Here is a 19,443-nt window from a genome sequence, read left to right on the forward strand (position 1 = left end):
TAGACCTGATTTGCACCATTTCTTCATACGACTGTGCTTTTGGAAGGGGAGTGCTGCCTTTTAGGATGTTATTACACTGTTACATGGTTCATGTGGCTCAATGCAAATGAAAATCTCATTCATTTAATCATATTCTGCTCATCATTTATACTCCACATTGTTCACTGAGCTGGCAGTGTGAGTCAGACCAAAAGCGAAGCGGTAGGGCTATTCCCTTGCTAGCCTCTTACGGATTCTTTCCCTGCAGGAGAAGGCAGCATGACCCAGCTGCTTCAGACCTGGAGGGATGAACTCTAAGGGGATGATTATCCTTAGGTTTAGCAGAAAGGATGCAAATGATGCTGGATCTTTGCAGTTCATCCTTCCCTGAAAGCTTGTCCAGCAATGGCCTGGGAAATAGCCATCTCTGCCCGTGGGGTAGGTGAGCCCAGCATTGGAGAGCAGCCTTCAGGGTGGATGAAGCAGAGATGTTCAGGCTGAAAGGTGAGGCAAGCATCCCCATCATGCTATGTGAGACCATGTCTTGAAGATTCCACACACCAAGGAACATGAGAGATGACACAGGCTGACATTTGCCCTGAAGATGGCGTGTCTTGAGCGCATTGAAGAGAGCAGTTGAGCACAAGGCTTTGTCCCTGGGGGTGTCTGAGTGGAGCCCATGTTCTGTCCTTGAAACCCTTGCTTTTTTGCCTAGGTGGACGTGCACTCAGAGCAGCATCAGCCCCCAGTACAACATCTGTGAGCAGATGGTCCAGATACGAGATGACCACATCCGCTTCATCTCAGAGCTCGCTCGCTACAGCAACAGCGAGGTAAGCTCAGCAGGGAATTGCCATTATCAGGCTCATTAGATGAATGGGGCTGGCAGAGAACAAGAGTAGCAGGAGTATGGTTTGCCAATGACATACAGTGAGGAGGGAAGGACAGAGAAGGAACAAACCACTTCTCCATCCAGCCATTAAAAAGCAGGTTATGAAAGGCCCCAGCAGTTCCAAAGTCATGTGCACCAGATCTACTGCAACAGCTTCTGATCTTTGGCCACAGCTTTGTTAAAATAAAAAGCAGAAAAGATTTCACAGCTAAGCGTTTATGAAGAGCCGGGTGGCAGAACACCCATGACTTGCAAATGGATCTTTTCTGTTACACAGAGCTATTGGTCAGGGCTTCCAGGGAAGTTCACCAGAGCATCTCAGTTCTTGTCAGTACTGAATGCCTGCACCCTCTCTGATGCACAAAACCTGTGACTGGTTTTTGCAGATGTATGATCCTCATTCACCAGGGTTAGTTTAATGAATTGTCAGCATTCTCAACCTTTTTCTTTTTGGCATTTGTAAATGCTTGTTTTATCTTTAAATCAGGAAAGAACTCTGAAGGATTTCAGTAGTATTAGGTTATCAAAAAGGAATGGGAAAGTGGAATGAAAACAGTCAGTTATTTGCTCTGAGGTGACAGGTCAGACTCATTTTTCTGTAGGAAATTGTCTGCCTAGGTAAAAAGAGCCTTGCCAAGTTATACCCCTTTTCCTGAGGGACAATATATGCACTGCTCAGTTTTATCTTGATTGTTTAAGGTCATGGGGAATTCGTTTTAGCTGGGATTTGAAGAGCAATCTGTGGCTGCTGTTTGTCTCAGTGAAGACTCTGCAGCAGGTTGCTGAGCGCTGACGTGATGTGATCTTCTCCAGGTGGTCACTGGCTCAGGACTGGACAGCCAGAAATCAGATGAAGAGTACAGGGAGCTCTTTGATCTCGCTTTACGGGGCCTGCAGCTGCTGTCCAAGTGGAGTGCCCACGTCATGGAAGTGGTGAGTGCAGTCATGGAAGCGTTGAGTGTGTAACATCCTCCTCTTCCCAGGTGAGCATGAGCATGGCATGTAACAAAGCCTATGAAAGGTGAGCTTGCTTTCATGCCGCCTAGCTTTAAGCCATTAACAAACATGCTAAGATCAGGCAGCTAGTGACCCTGAACACCCTCTGTACCAAATGTAGAAAGAGAGCTTGATCATCTCACCCTGGACCTGACCACTTTTTGCAGGTGTCCAGTGTTAGAGAGGGACTGTGTGACTGTTGTCCTAACCTGGTTAAGCAGTGAAAGCTGACTGGGATGAGTCTGGGCCTTGAGCAACTAAAACTGCAATTCAGATGATGATGAAAATTCTTAATTTGCAAAAATTTAAACCACATTTCAACACAAGCCCATGGATGTCAAAAGCCCAATATGAGTGGTAACCTCCCAGATAAACTAAACCAGTATTCAGTACTGTGATAATAAAGCCCAAACGAATGTCAAACAACTGTAGTAATGTTGCCATGTTGACAATGTCTTTTCCATCTTTTAGTACTCTTGGAAGCTGGTTCATCCCACAGACAAATTCTGTAACAAGGACTGCCCGGGAACAGCAGAAGAGTATGAGAGAGCCACACGATATAACTACACCAGTGAAGAGAAGTTTGCCTTTGTGGAGGTAGGTGCCAAGTACAGAAGAGTAAGAACCAGCCAGGGCTGGTTTCCTGTCTATCTTCCCCTGGCCAGGGGAAAAGGAGGGAAAGGCATCTCACAGTACTCAGCCAGTTCCTCATCCCCATGGGATTAAGGGTTCTGACATCCCTGTGGCCCTTAGTTTGCCCAGAACCGTGGGCTGCAGAGGAATCTCTGAGTTTCTCTCATATATTCTCATTCCTCTCAGCTGCAATCATGCAGGTTTCTTTTTCCCCTTCTTAAATACGTTATCCCAGGGGTACTCCCACCATCGCTGATGCGCTAGGCCTTGGCCAGTAGTGGGTCCATCTCAGAGGGAAGCTTCTAGCAGTTTGTTACAGAAGCCACCCCTGTAGTGTCCCCGCCACTACTAAAACCTTGCCATGCAAACCCAGTACAGCAGCGTTGCAGAGCAGTGTGATCTGGAGCAAGATCTGGAGCTAAATTCAGATGCTGTGCAAACACAAGTGAGCCTGGCTGTGGGAAGCTCCTACACCTTCATCTTCCCTTAGACAGTCCAAGGTGGTTTCAATAACGCCTTAATTTTTGTGGCTCACTCCTTCCCGGGAATTGTCTCTGTACTCTTGTACAAGGGAACATTATGCACTGCTGCAGATGCAGGTCTGTGGAAGCCACACAGTGCATCCACATGTGGAGTATGTGCAGCTTCCTGGGATTATGTGCTATTAAAGATATCAAGAGATCAGGAGTGGAAACAGCCTGCCAAGGGACAGGAACCATTTGCAAGAAACTAGTGATGTAAATGCTCTCCTGAGCTTGTTGTGATCTGTAAAGCAGCTAAGCAGTCAAAAAAGCCAGCCACCTAATTACTGGACCTAAGTTACTTGAGTAGAAGTAATTTAGTCCCAAATTCTCTTAATGTTGGATTTATGGGCCTCTTCCTACAATGGAAAAATAGCAAGCACATCCATTTTAAATTTTTCCTTCAGGTAATTGCCATGATCAAAGGTCTACAAGTGCTGATGGGCCGAATGGAAAGTGTGTTTAACCAAGCCATCCGCAACACTATCTATGCAGCCCTGCAGGACTTTGCCCAGGTGACCCTGCGAGAGCCGCTTAGGCAGGCGGTCAGGAAGAAGAAGAACGTTCTGATCAGGTCAGTCTGTCCTTCTTGAGTGCAACACAAAGCCCATGTATTTATTTGTGTAACACCATAAGCATGTGTCCCTGCATACACCTCAGGGTATACGACCAGCCATGTACCTTGGCCAGCAGCTATTTCTAAGGTAACTTCTGATTCCCCCAGTGACAGCAGTCTATGTTCCCACCTCAGACAGTTTTCCTCTCTAAGTGCACACCAGTTAATATTTTCATCTTGAAGCAGAATCAAGCTTAAGCACTACTTTCCCTCTCCCACCTATTCCAGTGTCCTTCAGGCAATTCGGAAGACAATCTGTGACTGGGAGGGAGGTCGAGAGCCTCCAAATGATCCTTGCCTGAGAGGTGAGAAGGATCCTAAAGGTGGATTTGATATTAAAGTCCCAAGACGAGCAGTAGGACCTTCAAGTACACAGGTATGTAAACATCCATCTCCTGTGTAAGGAGTTAAGGCTCTTACAGGAGTCTCCCAGCCTGTGGATCAGCAGCTGTTTCCATGGTCTGTTCCACAGAATCTTCACACTGTTGTGTGTTAAATGTTGCTTCGATGCCTAATTTGTTGTACGGTTCCCAAAGTCTCCTTTTTTTGGGGTGTGATTATTTCTAGCTCTGAAAGAGAGTAGCTTATGGAAGAGGTATTAATTCTTATTGCAGAGCACTGCAGCTGTGTGCAGTGGTGTCTCACTGCAGGGTGGTAACTGCATGTCGACTGTTTCTTCTTCCACAGCTTTACATGGTGCGGACCATGCTGGAGTCCCTTATAGCAGACAAGAGTGGCTCAAAGAAGACTCTGAGGAGCAGCTTGGATGGGCCGATAGTCTTGGCCATTGAGGAGTTCCACAAGCAGTCCTTCTTCTTCACCCACCTTCTCAACATCAGCGGTGAGGTTATGGCAGGAGGAGGCTTGAATCCAACTCTTGCATGCTCAGAAAAGCAAAGATAGATCAGCTTTGCTCCTTATTGAATACACAGAAGATTTTCCTTGATTTTTTCCAAATGTCCAACTTCTGCCTGATTCAGGTGTGTTTTAGGCAATAATCATTATGTGAACAGGAATGAGTTAGCAATATGAAATAGCAATAGGTGGCAGTTTATTTTCTAGGACTGGAGTTTTCTTTCTGTCCCAGACAAACTTCTGGGAACAGCAGAAATCTTCCAGAGTAACTGCAGGCCATGAAATGTTCTCCTTGGAGTTCTAGAGCAAAAGGAATGATCCTTTCTTTCTTCATTACAAAGTGCTCAGATGGCATGGACATGTTCTGGGTCTAAAAACAGAGATATCCTATGAAAATGTTCCATACCCAAAACCAGTCCAATATGAGGCTGCAGGAGCTGCCTTCTGTGCTTTCCCCTCACTGCCATCCCCATGGGAATAACATGGGTGCCCTCCCACCGGGGGGATCTCCTCTGCATTTCAGAAGCGCTGCAGCAGTGCTGTGACCTGTCCCAGCTCTGGTTCCGGGAATTCTTCTTGGAGCTGACCATGGGCCGCCGCATCCAGTTCCCCATTGAAATGTCCATGCCCTGGATCCTCACAGACCATATTCTGGAAACCAAAGAACCCTCCATGATGGAGTAAGAGCTCATGGGCTGTGTTGGGGCTGTGCATGTGCTGTGGCTTGGGATTTTGTTTTCAGAAGGGTAGGCTGGTGACGAACAGTCTTTTTGATGTGGAAGGGAAAACAGCTGTTTCCTGACTGGCTGTTATGTGGATATGTACTATATGAGTACCTTGTTAGCGGATGCACACTGGTATTGGCACTTACTTATGCATCATAAACCATATTTAGATATGGGCACAACTTGGTGGTACCATCATCTGCATGCAGTGGTCAGACAGCATGTGCAACCAAAGGGATGTGGGCCCTGGCTAAGGCACCTGGACACTTTTTTTATTCATATATGTGAGAAGTACTGAGAGGCATTGCTGTTATGCAACTGTAATTATGTTCATAATGTCCTCGTCATTAGGAAAACTGTTTTCCATTTTATGACCATTGTCAGAGAATTCTGTGGAGTGAGGGCAGGGTTAAAGCTTTCTTAAGGGCAGATAAGGAGCAAGTGTTTGATTGAACAAGTCACAGTTAGCTCAAAACCAGATCTGTTGTAGCTGCTTCCAGGACCCAAAGAGCAAGAGAGAGTTTCTGAGGGGCTAGAGGAAGTGGAAATGATAGAAGTGAAGGCAGAGAAAACCCACTTTTTGCAATGAGCAGGGTGCATACACCAGCTGCAGTTTATGCTGATATGCTCCAGAGTCAATTTAAGACATGATCTGTCTTCTTGCCCTCAGGTATGTACTGTACCCCTTGGATCTCTATAATGACAGCGCATACTATGCCTTGACCAAGTTCAAAAAGCAGTTCCTATATGATGAAATTGAAGCTGAAGTAAGTTATCTTCATCTTTACTATACAGAAATAGCTCACTGGGGTCACATTGCCCTGTTTGACATCCCCCCCAGCAGTTCAGTGAATTCATCATAGGCACCTCAAAAAAAATACCCCATCAGACTGAGAAGTTTTCAAAAGATCAGAATTTACAGAGATCTTACAGACTTCGCTGATTGAGGGCTTCAGCTTCGCTGTACCCATGGGGAACCATGGAAGCCAAAGGCTGTCAAACACTGCGAGCATGGAAGAGTCTGTCTGATGTTATGAGACATCAGAGGAAAATGAGAAATCAGAGATGATTGACCAAGGACCAGGCCCTGTTAGAATATGCAGAAACTATAAGAGAGAAATGTAACTGCAATTTTCTGTTTAACTTCAGTATGTGAGAACCGCAGTGCAGTTTTTAGATAGCATGACATACATATATATATTAAATTAGAGCTCTGTGTTGAGCTGTATTGATCTTGCATGCGTAGGAAGGAGCTGCTCTGTACTGGTACAACCTCACAAAGTCTTGTTTTTTCTCCCCCAGGTGAATTTATGCTTTGATCAATTTGTGTATAAACTGGCAGATCAGATCTTTGCCTATTATAAAGCAATGGCTGGCAGGTAGGAGAACCTTACTGCTGATGATGACTGATGATAATCACTGTATCCAAATTGCTATTAACCAGAAGATTTCCCTCAGGGAATAACTATTGCAAGTACACACAACAAAATAGAACATCCCTGTCCCGCAAAGCTGGCTGTCCACATCAGACCAGAGTAGATATGGAAATGAATTAATGGTGGCAAAGAGACATGGTTAAAAGTGAAAAATAATAATTGGCATCCTAAGTAGCTTTCTGAGTACAATTTGTGAGAGCAGCAGAAAAGCAAACTGAGCCTATTGAAGACATGTCCTTGCTTGACTTCTGTTTGTGTACAAGGCAGATGAGTGAAAGCCTCTCATCTATAGGAAATAGGAACATGCACTTGTTCTCACCTTAGTAAAGCAGAAGAACTTGTAAAAGTGGGAAGGGTAACTCAGTATCTTAGGTCACACATCAGACCAGCTGACTGTAGAGCTTCTGCAGAGTCACTTGCTCCCTTATGGGGAGATAAGCCCTGTGTGACATTTCCTTCTTACCAACTTAAAGAACATGGATGAACTCTAGTGAGAGTCCTCCTCTCATGTCCCCAAAGGTGAAGCAAGTCTTCAGTGCACCTCTGCAAGGAGTTCTGTCTCTAGATCAGATTTGGCCTTATAGAAGGAGAGCAGTCACCATCATCAACCGAATGCTCACACAGCAGATCTTCAAGGAGGAAGCACACCTGTGGGACAACCCCAGTACCTGGCACTAGTGATACCTTTCAGCACAGTCTTTTATCTTGCTGAATGTTGTAGCCATAAAAGCCAAGAAAGATGGACAACACTATGGCATTCCCCAGATGACAGCTGCTGCTCTGTGATTTAGTGGTTTAAGACTTCATAGTATGTGGAAATTTCTTGGCATTCAGAGCAAGATGAAAAGAAAGACTAAAACAACTCTGGAAAAGATCCAAAGGGAAGCTGATAGCGTGTTTCTTTTTTCCTGACACTGCTTCCTTTTTTTCAGTGTTTTATTGGACAAACGTTTCCGGGCTGAATGTAAGAATTATGGGGTGATTATTCCATACCCACCATCCAACCGCTACGAAACCCTGCTCAAGCAGAGGCATGTCCAGGTACAATGCAAGCAGTAGACTACAGTACTTATAGCTTTTAATCTATTAGCCTTTTGTTGGTGGCTACCATCCTAGTTCTGGGCTCAATTGAAGTTGGTGCTGGAATGAGAAGGGTTGAACCTGTTTTTGATGCACCACACTCAGGGCACAGGGCCTGAGGGGAAAAGGAGTTATGCTCCGCATTTTCCTCCTTCCCTCTTAAATAATGGTAAACTTAACTGAGGCATTTGTATCACCGCTTTCACGTTTAAGCAGACTTGGATGTTTGGTTCTAATTTGTGTCTTTTACAAAAAAACTGAAGTACCTTTTCCCCATCTGTGTATAACATGCAAATGTCTTCTGTCCTTTTCCCAGTTGCTGGGTAGATCAATTGACTTGAACAGGCTCATTACCCAGCGTATCTCAGCAGCGATGTACAAATCGTTAGACCAGGCCATTAGCCGCTTTGAGAGCGAGGACCTGACATCCATAGTGGTAAGACCTGTTAACTGACTGTGGGTATGAATAGAGAGAACGATACAGTGCTATGGATACAGAGCTAACTGTCTTCTGCTTCAAGTCCCACCTACAGCAGGTTTCAGCCAGCCGTGTATCTTCCTTTATGCTGCCTAGTCTCTACTATTTCTACTTAGGCAATTTTAATTGCATTATTACCGGCCCATGAAGTGTCTGCATAAATCATAAGATGACAGTCAGCAGTTAGATTTTGCAGAGCTCACATAAGAGAGTTTTGTAATCTGGGAGAAGGAAATCCTGGCTTCGATTCCCCTGTTGGGTGAAGGTGGCTGAGGCATCATTTGTGCGTGTACAGGACTTGCTGTCTGATATGTTACAGGAGCATCAGAGTCAAGCAGTGTAAAATTACTAGTTTCCACCTTTGGAGGATTCTGATGTGAAAGCCAGGCAGTGCTCAGTGGGGAACAAACTCATTTTGCTTCCTGCAGGTTTTAGAGATACCAGACCAAGACCCCCTTGAGTGGAAGTGCAATTTGCCTTGGCCACTGGGTTAAACTGATGTCTTTAGCATTTGCTACATCCTCACCTGAAAAGTTCTGTGTGGGTGTGGATATAAAATCATTCCCCTGGCAATGAAATGAGCTGTTTCTATTGTCATCTTGGTAATACGTTGCGTTTGCTGCTGCTTTATGTGCTGCAGGAGCTGGAGTGGCTCTTGGAAATAAATCGCCTGACTCACAGGTTGCTGTGCAAGCACATGACTTTGGACAGCTTTGATGCCATGTTCCGGGAAGCCAACCACAACGTGTCCGCGCCCTATGGGCGCATCACTCTCCATGTCTTCTGGGAGCTCAACTTTGACTTTCTACCCAACTACTGTTACAATGGATCCACCAACAGGTGAGGAGGAAAAGCAAGACAAGGCAGCACTGGAGACACTGCTCTTCTTTCAAAGTGTCAGACCTGCCACATTAAATTCACATGCGTTGCAGGGAGGTTTGCATTCTCTATGTGTTGAAACAGTTACACTTAAAATGAAATTAAAGCCCACCAGCTCCCCTTGGCCTTGAAAATGTTAGTAGCATATTCAAGTGATAGTTAAGACAGTGATTGCAAGCAACAGAGCTAGTTTGGTTTGGAGGATTGGGTTACTGATCAGCCGAGCTGTGGTAGCTGCTCATACATGGGTTTCCTGCCTGCCCCAAATGAGAATAAACCTCACCTTTGGTAGGTTAAATTGATTTTTGTACTCCACTAAGAGATCAAGGCAGGAGTTCACATTCCAGTTCCTGTAATGAATTGCTAATCAGCCTGCAACTGCAGTTCATCCCAGGCCATGCCATATCTGCACTCAACACAACTAACCAGGCTCTGACCACTTTCCTCCCTGTCTCCCGTGCCCACTGTAGGTTTGTGAGGACAGCAATTCCATTCACACAGGAACCCCAGCGGGACAAGCCAGCCAATGTTCAGCCATATTACCTCTATGGATCTAAGGTCAGTAAATGAGCCGCAACAGCCAGAAGGGGTGGATGTTGGAAGTATTTATTTAGGAAGAAAGAAATGCAAGAACTACTTCATTAACAGAATGGTGGGTGCGAATTTGCAGGGTCATATTGCCGTGTGAAACCAAAAAGCCATGCAAGAAGCAGATTCAGTGTGCTTTTGCTATTGCTTTCCCATATTTTTCCCCATAATATGCCCATGTTAGGGAATGCTGACACTGCTCTGTGCTTGGTGTTGACACTGAGACCAAATCACATCCACCCAAATGGAGAGAGAGGAGAGCAAGTTGGAGCTCCAAAGCAATGCTGCTCCCCAAGAAAGGTACCACTTCAGGAATTCCATTTGTGAGTTCACAATGGGAATTACTAAAATACTTGTGTGTGCAAAAGAGACTACTTGATACTGACAACACCTCTTTTGTCAGGCTGCAATGACTGTTTATACAGGTGTTAGGAGGGCTTGGGTGTGGTGCTAGTGGAGGATCACTCGAGTGTGAAATCTACTTGAGTGGAGTTTATTTGTTGTGCACATTGATTGATCACTGAAGTGAATCTACAGCAGTGATACAGATTAGGTAATGACACTGCAGTCAGCTGGGCCTGGCCCTTCCCAGAGACCTGACTTGGTTTCTTTTTACAAAGCCTCAGCAAATGAGAACGTTTTTGTCACTTGACAAAAATCCTTCTCCTTGTGATCAATGTCCTACCTCGTGTTCTGCCCTGGGACAAAAAGTCCCTGTGGACACACAGACAGTCCTATTGGCAAGAGCTGGGAAAGAGCAGTGTGAACCAAGCAGGGCTCTCCAAGCAGGATTTCCCTTTTTTTTGCTCTCATTGAAGGCCATGCTGTGGCAAGATGGCCCTTTTATCATCACTGGTTTTATAGGAAAAAAAGCTGTGGGGGGAGCTGTATGGGCTCTCCCTCATGAAGCTGGAACCCCGCATTAGCACAGTGGTCATGGGGACTTCCAGAAACTCCTCTCTCAGTCCATCATCCAATGGCCTCTCCAGCGAGCTGCTCCCTTCTTCAGGGCTAGCATTGGGATGCTTCGGCCTCACAGCCCGGTGGCACCCTGCAGACCAGAACTGCAGGCAGCCGTAGGCCAGGAGAGCAATAAAGCAGAGAAGCAGCAGGCTGCTCACCATCCATATGGAGGTGGTAGATTCATGCTTAGAGCCGCCGAAAATCAGAGGGGTTTTGTCCAGAGTGTGGAAGGTGGTGCAGTGGTTGCCGGAGGGGTAAGAGTTCTTGCATGTGATGCAGAGAACATAGATGGTGGATGGTGAGAGTCGGTGGAGGACAAGGGAGCTGAGGGGGTGAGGAACTCGCTCCTCGTGGTGGAAGTTCTGGCGTAAATAGCCAGCAAAGATGCTGTTCCAGTTGGGGCGGTACATGACGTGGTAGTAGTTCTCTGGACAGGGGTTGTTCATGGCCCAGGAGACGGTGGCACTGGTGTAAGTGATGTTGTGCACTTCAATGTTCATTGTGCTCCTGAAACCAGATGCAGGGAGAGGCTGAGTTTCTGCATTCATATACAAGCTCAAGGGCCACTGACATCAGTGAAGTCTTTCCACCGCTTCACTGGCCCTTAGATCGTACTCAGGACTATGCCTGGCTACCTTAGATTAGCTGCTAGGTCTTAGATGGCTAAAATTACAGAAGATGAATCCTGCTGGTACCTGAACTACTGTATCACCCTGCTTCAAAACCAAAATAACAACTGGGACATAGGCATACTTTGTGCTTTAGTTAGATTTTGGATTGTTTAGATCTCTTCTTTCTGACTAGTTGTCTATATGGGAAGCTTACTTAGCTTTTTTGTTTCCCATGGAATAGAAAAGACTGCAAGTGTGATTAACATAAACTGATCATTAAGCTAGCTCCAACTTACTTGTGAAGCTGCCAATAGATACTTTGATTTTACACCTAAATGCCATTTTAAAAGCTGCATAGTGATTAATTCACTGGTTTAAGTTTTTGCTGCATTTTCTGTACCTTACTTGTTGCTTAATGGAGCATAAACTCTTAATTTTCCTGCAGCATCTCACACTATAATATCAGGATCATAAATGTGAAATCTGAAGATTGGTGAAATATAAAATCAATGCCTTTAGGGAAATACAAATACAAGAATAATAAGTACAAAGCTCTCCCCTAGACAGAAGACACTAACCACTAACAAACTACTGTCTAGCAACAGCCACAAATCACTTCAGTACATCACTCCTTTAGATTGCTAAAGTGCTCTCTGAGCTCTCTGCAGCGTTCTCTCCCAACCATCCCAGTGCTCCAAGCAGAGCTGCATGCAATAGAATCAGTTTCTTTTTTCCCTCTTCCTCCCTCTCTCACTATAACTTAACTTTCCTCTAATTCACTCAAGAAGCAGCTCATCTCAATGACCGTTTCAGCCATTCTTACATGAAGAGCAGTGCAGCACATGCACCCATCACGAAGCCCTCCCAGCGCTGGGGCAGCCACTTACCTCCTGTCAGTGCTGGGGAGCAGTGTGGCCACAGGCAGGCAGCGCCTTCCCCTCTTCCCAGCTGCTCTCCTCCCTCCTGCCTCTTCGAAATCCCTTCCCTGTGCTCTGCCTCATATTATACCCGTCTGGGGCTCCGTCATCCCTCACCATAGCAACCAATACAGAAGGTTGGACAGGCATCTTCGAGTGATTTGGGAATGTTATCCCTAAAAGCTTCTGCCTGGGAGAAGTATGTCTCCCAAACAAGCCAGGGTGTTGTGTTTGCTGGCTTGGTTGGTGTTTTCTGTTTTTCCTCTATCTGCAGTCCCCCAGCAAGACCATCACTGGTCCCCAGCAGGGTCTGCATTAGAGACACATTGGCATATGGTATGAAATGCAGGATCCTGGCTTGCGGTACACATTGATAGTTTAGCACTGAGGGGCTTTGTCTTTAATTCTGTGGTTTCTTGCACATTTAAACTTCTGGTTTAAGCCAAACCCAGTGAGCAGCCGATTTTCATCCCTGATGCTGCAGCAATGTCCATTAATGTTTTAACATTTTCTAAGCTGTGTGATGAGAGCAGGAACTGGGTTTTGAAAGACTTTGACCTCATGCTGAATTTCCACGGGATTAAGACAGATTCTTCTTTGAATGCCCCTGCATTATAGACAGCTCAGGGGTGTCCCCTGTCAGTCTGGTGAGAGAGCAGGAGGGAGAGGCAAAGCCAGTGCCAGTCAGGGGAGCAGCTCGAGTGTTTGGCCAGGAGGGGACAGCCATGGCACTGGGTCTGCTAAGGAAAGACTTTGAACAAGTGACTCACTGCTCTCTGAAGCCGAAATGTGCTTGAGAGAGGAACTTTCCCAGAAGAAACGTTGGTTCTGGGTCTGGAGTTACTCATTCTTTGTTATTCCTGGAAAGGTGCAACGTTTCAAAGATCTTCTGAATATCAACAGTGATTAGATGATGATGCAAACTGCATCAGGAGAGGCAATTACAAGCCTGGGGAGGACACATGACCCTTGCTTTTGATTTCTGTTTGGCAGTTCTGCATTTGTTTTGGGTTTGTTTTCCAAGACCAGTATTCCCTTCCGTCCCTGTGAGTGAGCTGTGGCTGCCAGCGAGCTGGAAACTGGGAGCAGAGATGAAAATAATTATGGGCAGGGATGGAAATGAAAGTGCTCCCAGGTGGCTTCCTGCCTTTTACATGGCTCCATCCTGCTTACAAGAGCATGGGGATAAGAGAGCTCTTAGCTGATCCCTTGCTGTGAGTAAAGTACATCCCTGCCTGCAGGGAGAGAGCTGAAGATACAAATCTGTGCTTCAGAAAGGTGGGTTACACAAGAGAGCTGCCTTCTTATCATGTTTGGGTTGTTGAGTTTATCAGTGTTCAGAGTGGCTGGGAAATTAAATTCTTGTTGTTCACAAATAAGATGTTAGCAGGAAGAGAGGAAACTGAAGAAAGTGGAAATAGCTGGATTAGGCCAGCAAAGGGTCGCACTTTCTGCATGCTGTGATCAATGCCACTTCTCAAAGGAAAATGCAGCAAAGCTCCCAGTGGTGTTGGTACTACCTCCAGGAATCAAGCTCACACCCGGTTACACTTAGGATGAGCTCGTAATTCTGATTTCCTAGGATGAGGAGATGCCAAAACAATGCCAGTGCCAGGACTGCTCCAGCACTGGTGTTCCCCATATCTGCAAGTAGACCCGGCTGTGGCCCTGCCTGGGACCACTCGCTCATCACCATAGGATGCAAACCCTAAATGCTCTCCAGTAGCCAGCAAAACTGAACCATTTTCTGTCATTCAGCCACTTACAAAACACAGCAGGTTGCCAAGTGTCTGACACACAAGCTGCAAAATTATGAGCAACCCACTACTTACTGCTCCTTAGCACTTCTTAGCTCTGTAAGTGCTTTAGATTTGGCTTCATTTATGTATTTTCATGAGTGCTTCAGTTTTTCTTGGCACTGCCAGACCCAGGGTCACTGGAAATCCCTGTTTCCCTTTCCCTGGTTGAATCTGCCTCCTCTTTTTTAGCAAGATGCAGGCAGATGTAACCTGAAGGACAGTACATGCTGCCGGCGTTTGTAAAAATAGTTACGGTGTGTGAATGGGATGGAGCTGCTCTGTTTTCTGCAGCAACAGCCCAAAGGTGTTCAGAAGCTGTGGTTGCTGCAGCTGGCAGTGAGGGCTGCTGATGCCCTCCGACAGACCGCATGGGCTGTGCTACCTGACTGCCATGGCCGTTGGCTTGTAAGTAATAGTGCATACAGGTTATGGAAATCAAGAGCTGGTATAGCAAGGCATTATGCTCAGACACAGAATATACACAGACACAGCCTCAGTACAGTATATAAATGTCTGCTGCATTGTACATGTCCATCCCAGCTGGGGAATGTGTATTTTTGTTTGCATGGAAGCGTTAGCAACCGGCGGATACAGCTGAATATGGTAAAAGCTTTATAGGGAGATTGAAGGTTACTTGTGGCAGGGGAAGGAACCAAGTCATTCAGGCTGTTTGACTTAGAGAACCTCCTCTGACAATTCTGGCCAGAACTGTTTTTCACTCTAAGACACGTCTCAGCTGTCACACTGAAGGTAGTTTGGCTGGGAGCCTGGACTCATCTTGGGCTATGTGTAAGTCCTTTTTTGTCTCTAAGTATATTCCTTTTTCATTAGCTCTTCATTATTCCAAGGGAGTTCTGGCATAGGCAGTATTATCTGTCTGTTATCTCTTTCTCTGAGCTATTTCACTGGATAAAACTCTCCCTGCCTTCCCTCAGGTGAGCTCAGACAGCTCTGGGTAATGGCTAATAACAGTCTCAAAGACATGGAAATGACAGCTAGGTTTTATTTTGCTTCATTTGCTGCTGAATCTGCTCCATAGCATCCCTGCTATAACCTCCTGAGTTCCCAAAGCAACATGGGGGCCTTCCCCACGTGCTTCCAAGTACAATACTTCCCCACTCCTGAGACCTGGAGTGGGACACCCAGCCTCTGTGGGACACTGGGAACTCAGCCTGCTTGCACTCCCAGCCTCCCAGACCCCAAACCTGCCCATTTGGCCCCACACCAAAGGTGGGGCAAAGCTCCACAGTGTCTTTGGCAGCTGCTGCTCCCAAGACACAGCAAGATGGGGGCTTTGCTCTGGCTCTCTGAAGGGGTGGAAGCTGCCACGCAGTGCGGGGGAGTGAGCTGTGCTGTGCAGCCAGCTTGTACCTTCAGCTGTTTTGTCTTAAAATACCCACTGGTGTCATTTTTTACATCCCACAGTCTCTATCCCAAGCTGTGTATCTCACCCTCAAATGGAGCTGTATTTTTAATTGCTGGCAGAGTATTATTATTAGACTCAAGCCTGCTGCTAATGCACTGTGTAGCTCTGCAAAAAGCTCGATGAACCAACCTCATCTTGCAGACAGGAAGGGATGAATCCTGCTTGTCTGCAGCCAGTGCACATCCTAAAATGTGTGTTCTCCCAATCAAGCTTATTGTCAAGACCTACACTTGAGGGAAAAGCCCACTTGAATGCTGCTTTCCAGCCTCATTATCCTGCTAAGAGGTGATGTGGGTGGCAGAGCGGTAGCACCGGCTGCCTGCTGCCCATACAGTGAAATGTCAGCCCCATTATGGGAAAACTCTGACCAGCTCCTCCACAGCTGGGTGCCAGTGGTAGCCCATCTCAGGGGACCATGGTGCATGTGCAGACAGAAGACCTGTCTCCTAGCTGCAGAGTACGAAAGAGGCTTCCAAAAATGAGTGTGGATTCATGAGCACACTGAAATGGGGTTATTTAATTCAAGCCACTGGTGTGCTAACAGTGGGGGAGCAAGAGGGTAAAGGAGTCTACAGGTAGGCAAGGAAGGAAGGTGTGAGAAGCCGTCACGCCTGCAGCAGGACATTTTCTGGGGGCACCTGGGGCTGGAATGAGTCAGTACAAAAGCCACAGCAACAGAACAACATGTAGCACGGCTGGGCAGGGACCCTGGCAGGTTTCTGGCTTCCCTATGGGACGATTGTGCTGGCCATTTGGAAAATGTTCCAGGCGGGGTGTTACCTGGTGTTTAAATAAGACATACTTTCAAAACATAAACTATTGCTCATTTTCTCACATAGCAGTGTGCTTATCTATTATAGTAGGCAATAAGCTACTGGACCAGAGCACAGGGGCTGTAACAAAATGAGGGGCAATTAATTAATTGATTAAAGCATCTGGCCAGACTATGAAAGCACAATCAGTACATCAGTCTGCTGAAATCCTGTATCTGAGAGCAAAATAAAGTACTTTTCTGATTCTTAGCAAATGACTTCACTTTGTAACTCATTAGTAACTCAAATGAAGTGTTAAAGTAAATCTCAAGGAAGTGAGTCAGAATTGGAGCACAAGGGAAGCCTTCAGCTTCAGTATTGCAGCAGTGTTGGAGGAGAGACAACATTTTGCCCTGTTCTACTACTTCACACTCGCTCCCTTTCACCCTAAGCTCTTCAACGCATTGGTCCCTCTGCTCCCTTGGCTCCATTACTGGTAATGAAGGGAATCACATCCCTGTAGAGTGGGGTTTGCAATAACTGCAGGGAAGGAAGCTCCCTGCTGCATGAGGGTGCACTGTGCCTTTACTATGCAGCACTCACACAAGAAACAAACTCAGCCTTGCATGGTGCATTTGGGATACGGTTTGATTTGTTTTCCTATCCTTGCTTAAGAAAGTCCTGGTAAGCATGAACCAAGGGTTTATCTGTGTTTTGCTGGAAGAGGCACTACTGCCAGAATCTTTTCAGGAATGGGCTTTTTTTGCTATTTACTGAGGCTGCAGTTATAGATGTCATGGGGGGAAACTGCAGCCCTTCTCTGCTGGGCTGAATCGTGGTGCCAACACTTCTGCTGCAGAGCCCAAGCCATGCATGTGGTGTTTCAGTTAAATCTGATTTTTCCCTATGTTTTTTTTTGCAGATCACACAAATGAATTAATTCCCCCTACTCCTGTTTCCCTCACACTAAATGGATCCTAGAAATCTTCCACTGATAAAACGTTGCAGCAATTTCCACATTTCCAAGATTACACTGATACAGCACATTCCTGGAAACAACTTTGTTTTGTGCCACTAAAAATTTGGCAGGGGGAGAGCCCTGGGTACTGTTCTCTCTAGACCAGGGTTAGATTCTTGCCTTTTGCACAGTCCCGTGGGAATGTCTATTAAGTACAGAGACTGATACAGAGCTTTACAGGATGCAAAAAGGACTTCTGTGTCTCTTCCAACTGCTCTTAAGCTCAAATGCTGCAGTTCCTACTGTTATTAATGAGCCTCATCTAAAGCAAATGCCCATAGGAAAAAAAAATCTGCCTGGTTACAAGTATATAAAGCTTTTCATTTTAGTAGAGAAGAATTTGGGTTTGAAGAAACAAAGGGCCAATGACTGAAATCCTTGATTGGGAATGTATGAAAATTACCTTGGAATTGAAAGTGCCACTACTACATAGCAGGATAAGAAACCTTGTGACGTTGACGGTGTACTGAGATTAGAATATGTCTGACTACATAGCAAGAAAAGTAATCTCCTCTTTGCCACAAGAAGAAATGGGAATTGTTGTGGGGTTTATTATTTCTCCTTCTTTGCCTTGAAAATTAATTGAAGCGATGGAACATAACACTGTGATAAGGGAATTGCTCATGTCTGGTAAATGCTCCTGTCTAACTGTCCTGTGTCACTGTGCTTCTAATTTCTCAGCCTCTCAACATTGCCTACAGTCACATCTACAGCTCCTACCGCAACTTTGTGGGGCCACCTCATTTCAAGACGATCTGCAGGCTTCTTGGCTATCAAGGCATTGCTGTGGTCATGGAAGAGCTGTTGAAGATCGTCAAGAGCTTGGTAATTATGAATCTAACCCTGGCAATGCAGAAACCTCAATGTCTTGAGAGGCATAGGTTGGATGGTCAGCCTGGGTTTTGAATTCAGGGTGTTTACATCTGGGCACCTTCATGTCCCTTGATTCACGCTGAAACACTTGTATTAACAGTTGATTTTCACTGTTGCTGAGGAATCCTACTGATTGCTGTGGGATGATGGAGTGTTTCCACCATCTTGAAGTGCTAACTAAAAGCCACTGGGAAGTGATCAGGTGGGACATGGCACTCATGGTCCCTCAGCACTGCCTGTACTGCAGTCTGGGACACCTTCAAGACCTGTGCTCATGCAGAGTGACAGCACAAGAGTGCTCTATCTCACTGCCTTGTGATACCCTGGATCGCTGCAGGAAGACAGAGAGCAGGCAGCAAAACTGATGAAACCAACTTTTTCAGTCTTTATAAGAAATTTCCTGCTATCAACAAGTCCTTATTCAAGCCATACTGTCCATTTCTATCAGGTATTCTGAAGTCAGGCTGTCAATAGCCCTGTCTGCTTTCCAGTTCTTTTTCAGAAGAAAATGTGATGTCTGCAGGGGAATGATCCCATTTGCTCCCTAAGGGCACTAACAATACCGAGCATTAAGAAGGGAGGAAGAAGTGTGCAAAAACATACAGTTTTTAGGTCATGCTTTTCAGCTACAACCCTTGCTTTACTGGAAAGGCAATCTTCATTCTTTACAAATACCTAAATTCTGGTTTGATTGCAATGATGGCATTTTGAACTTGTCTCACAAATCAATGTAAAACACTGAAAACCTCAAACACGTATCCAGTTTCCCTACTGTAAAGGACCATAGTTACTGAAGATGTAATTTGTGTCACTTAGTTGAAAATGCTGTAGCTGTTGTGTGAGATCAGACAGCATTCAGCACAAAGATTTTACGTTTGGCTAAATAGTGTTTAGTGCATAATCCTGCATAGTGTATCTCCAGGATGCAGGTGTAAAACTTCAAATGACAGCAAGCGCTTTTAACTAAGAAATATTCTTTGTTCTTTTCCATATTAGTTCAAAACTTCAGATCTGCAGAAACTTGTAAATTCTTGTTTAAATTCCAAGTATCTAGTGATCATTCCTCAGGTGGAAGGAGCATTTCCTGTGCTGGGGAATGACTTCTATGGCAGCTCTGGTGAACTGCTTTTTGGGTTAGGATCAGAAGTCCAGCTGGATCTAAGACTGAGCCTTGTTTGGATTTCAGCTGCAAGCAATGCAAACACAGCAGGCTGTATTTTGAAGTCAAAAGTCCATGCAGCTGTGATTGATTATTTGGGAGGAAGCTGTAAAAGCTCTCTAATTCCATACACTCAGTCTGAATTTTATATTCGAGTGAAATCCAAAATAAGCAAGTTCTTGAACTCCAGCTGAGGTTCCATCCTGTACTGTCAGATGTGGACCCATCCACAACCAGCCTCTTTCAA

General features: G+C 45.5%; 2 protein-coding genes across 2 annotated transcripts in view; one reads left to right on the top strand and one right to left on the bottom strand.

Moving 5' to 3' along the window:
* The window catches only part of CYFIP2 (cytoplasmic FMR1 interacting protein 2), a 50,315-nt gene that overhangs the window by 20,402 nt on the left and 10,470 nt on the right, over nt 1-19,443 (top strand). The window contains exons 11-24 of the mRNA XM_080627296.1: nt 695-812; nt 1,685-1,804; nt 2,339-2,464; nt 3,429-3,595; nt 3,866-4,013; nt 4,325-4,478; nt 5,016-5,172; nt 5,888-5,984; nt 6,520-6,596; nt 7,586-7,694; nt 8,050-8,169; nt 8,852-9,051; nt 9,561-9,648; nt 17,846-17,989. Of these exons, the coding sequence (XP_080483422.1) occupies nt 695-812; nt 1,685-1,804; nt 2,339-2,464; nt 3,429-3,595; nt 3,866-4,013; nt 4,325-4,478; nt 5,016-5,172; nt 5,888-5,984; nt 6,520-6,596; nt 7,586-7,694; nt 8,050-8,169; nt 8,852-9,051; nt 9,561-9,648; nt 17,846-17,989 (1,825 nt within the window). The remainder of the gene's footprint in view (nt 1-694; nt 813-1,684; nt 1,805-2,338; nt 2,465-3,428; nt 3,596-3,865; nt 4,014-4,324; nt 4,479-5,015; nt 5,173-5,887; nt 5,985-6,519; nt 6,597-7,585; nt 7,695-8,049; nt 8,170-8,851; nt 9,052-9,560; nt 9,649-17,845; nt 17,990-19,443) is intronic.
* Nucleotides 10,488-11,141, bottom strand: FNDC9 (fibronectin type III domain containing 9; the record flags this gene model as incomplete). The annotated part of the gene is made up of 1 exon (XM_080627256.1): nt 10,488-11,141. One exon carries the CDS (start codon nt 11,139-11,141, stop codon nt 10,488-10,490), a length of 654 nt encoding a protein of 217 aa, XP_080483382.1.

The sequence above is a fragment of the Psittacula echo genome (assembly GCF_963264785.1).
Source record: "Psittacula echo genome assembly, chromosome: 11".
NCBI classification, from domain to species: domain Eukaryota; kingdom Metazoa; phylum Chordata; class Aves; order Psittaciformes; family Psittacidae; genus Psittacula; species Psittacula echo.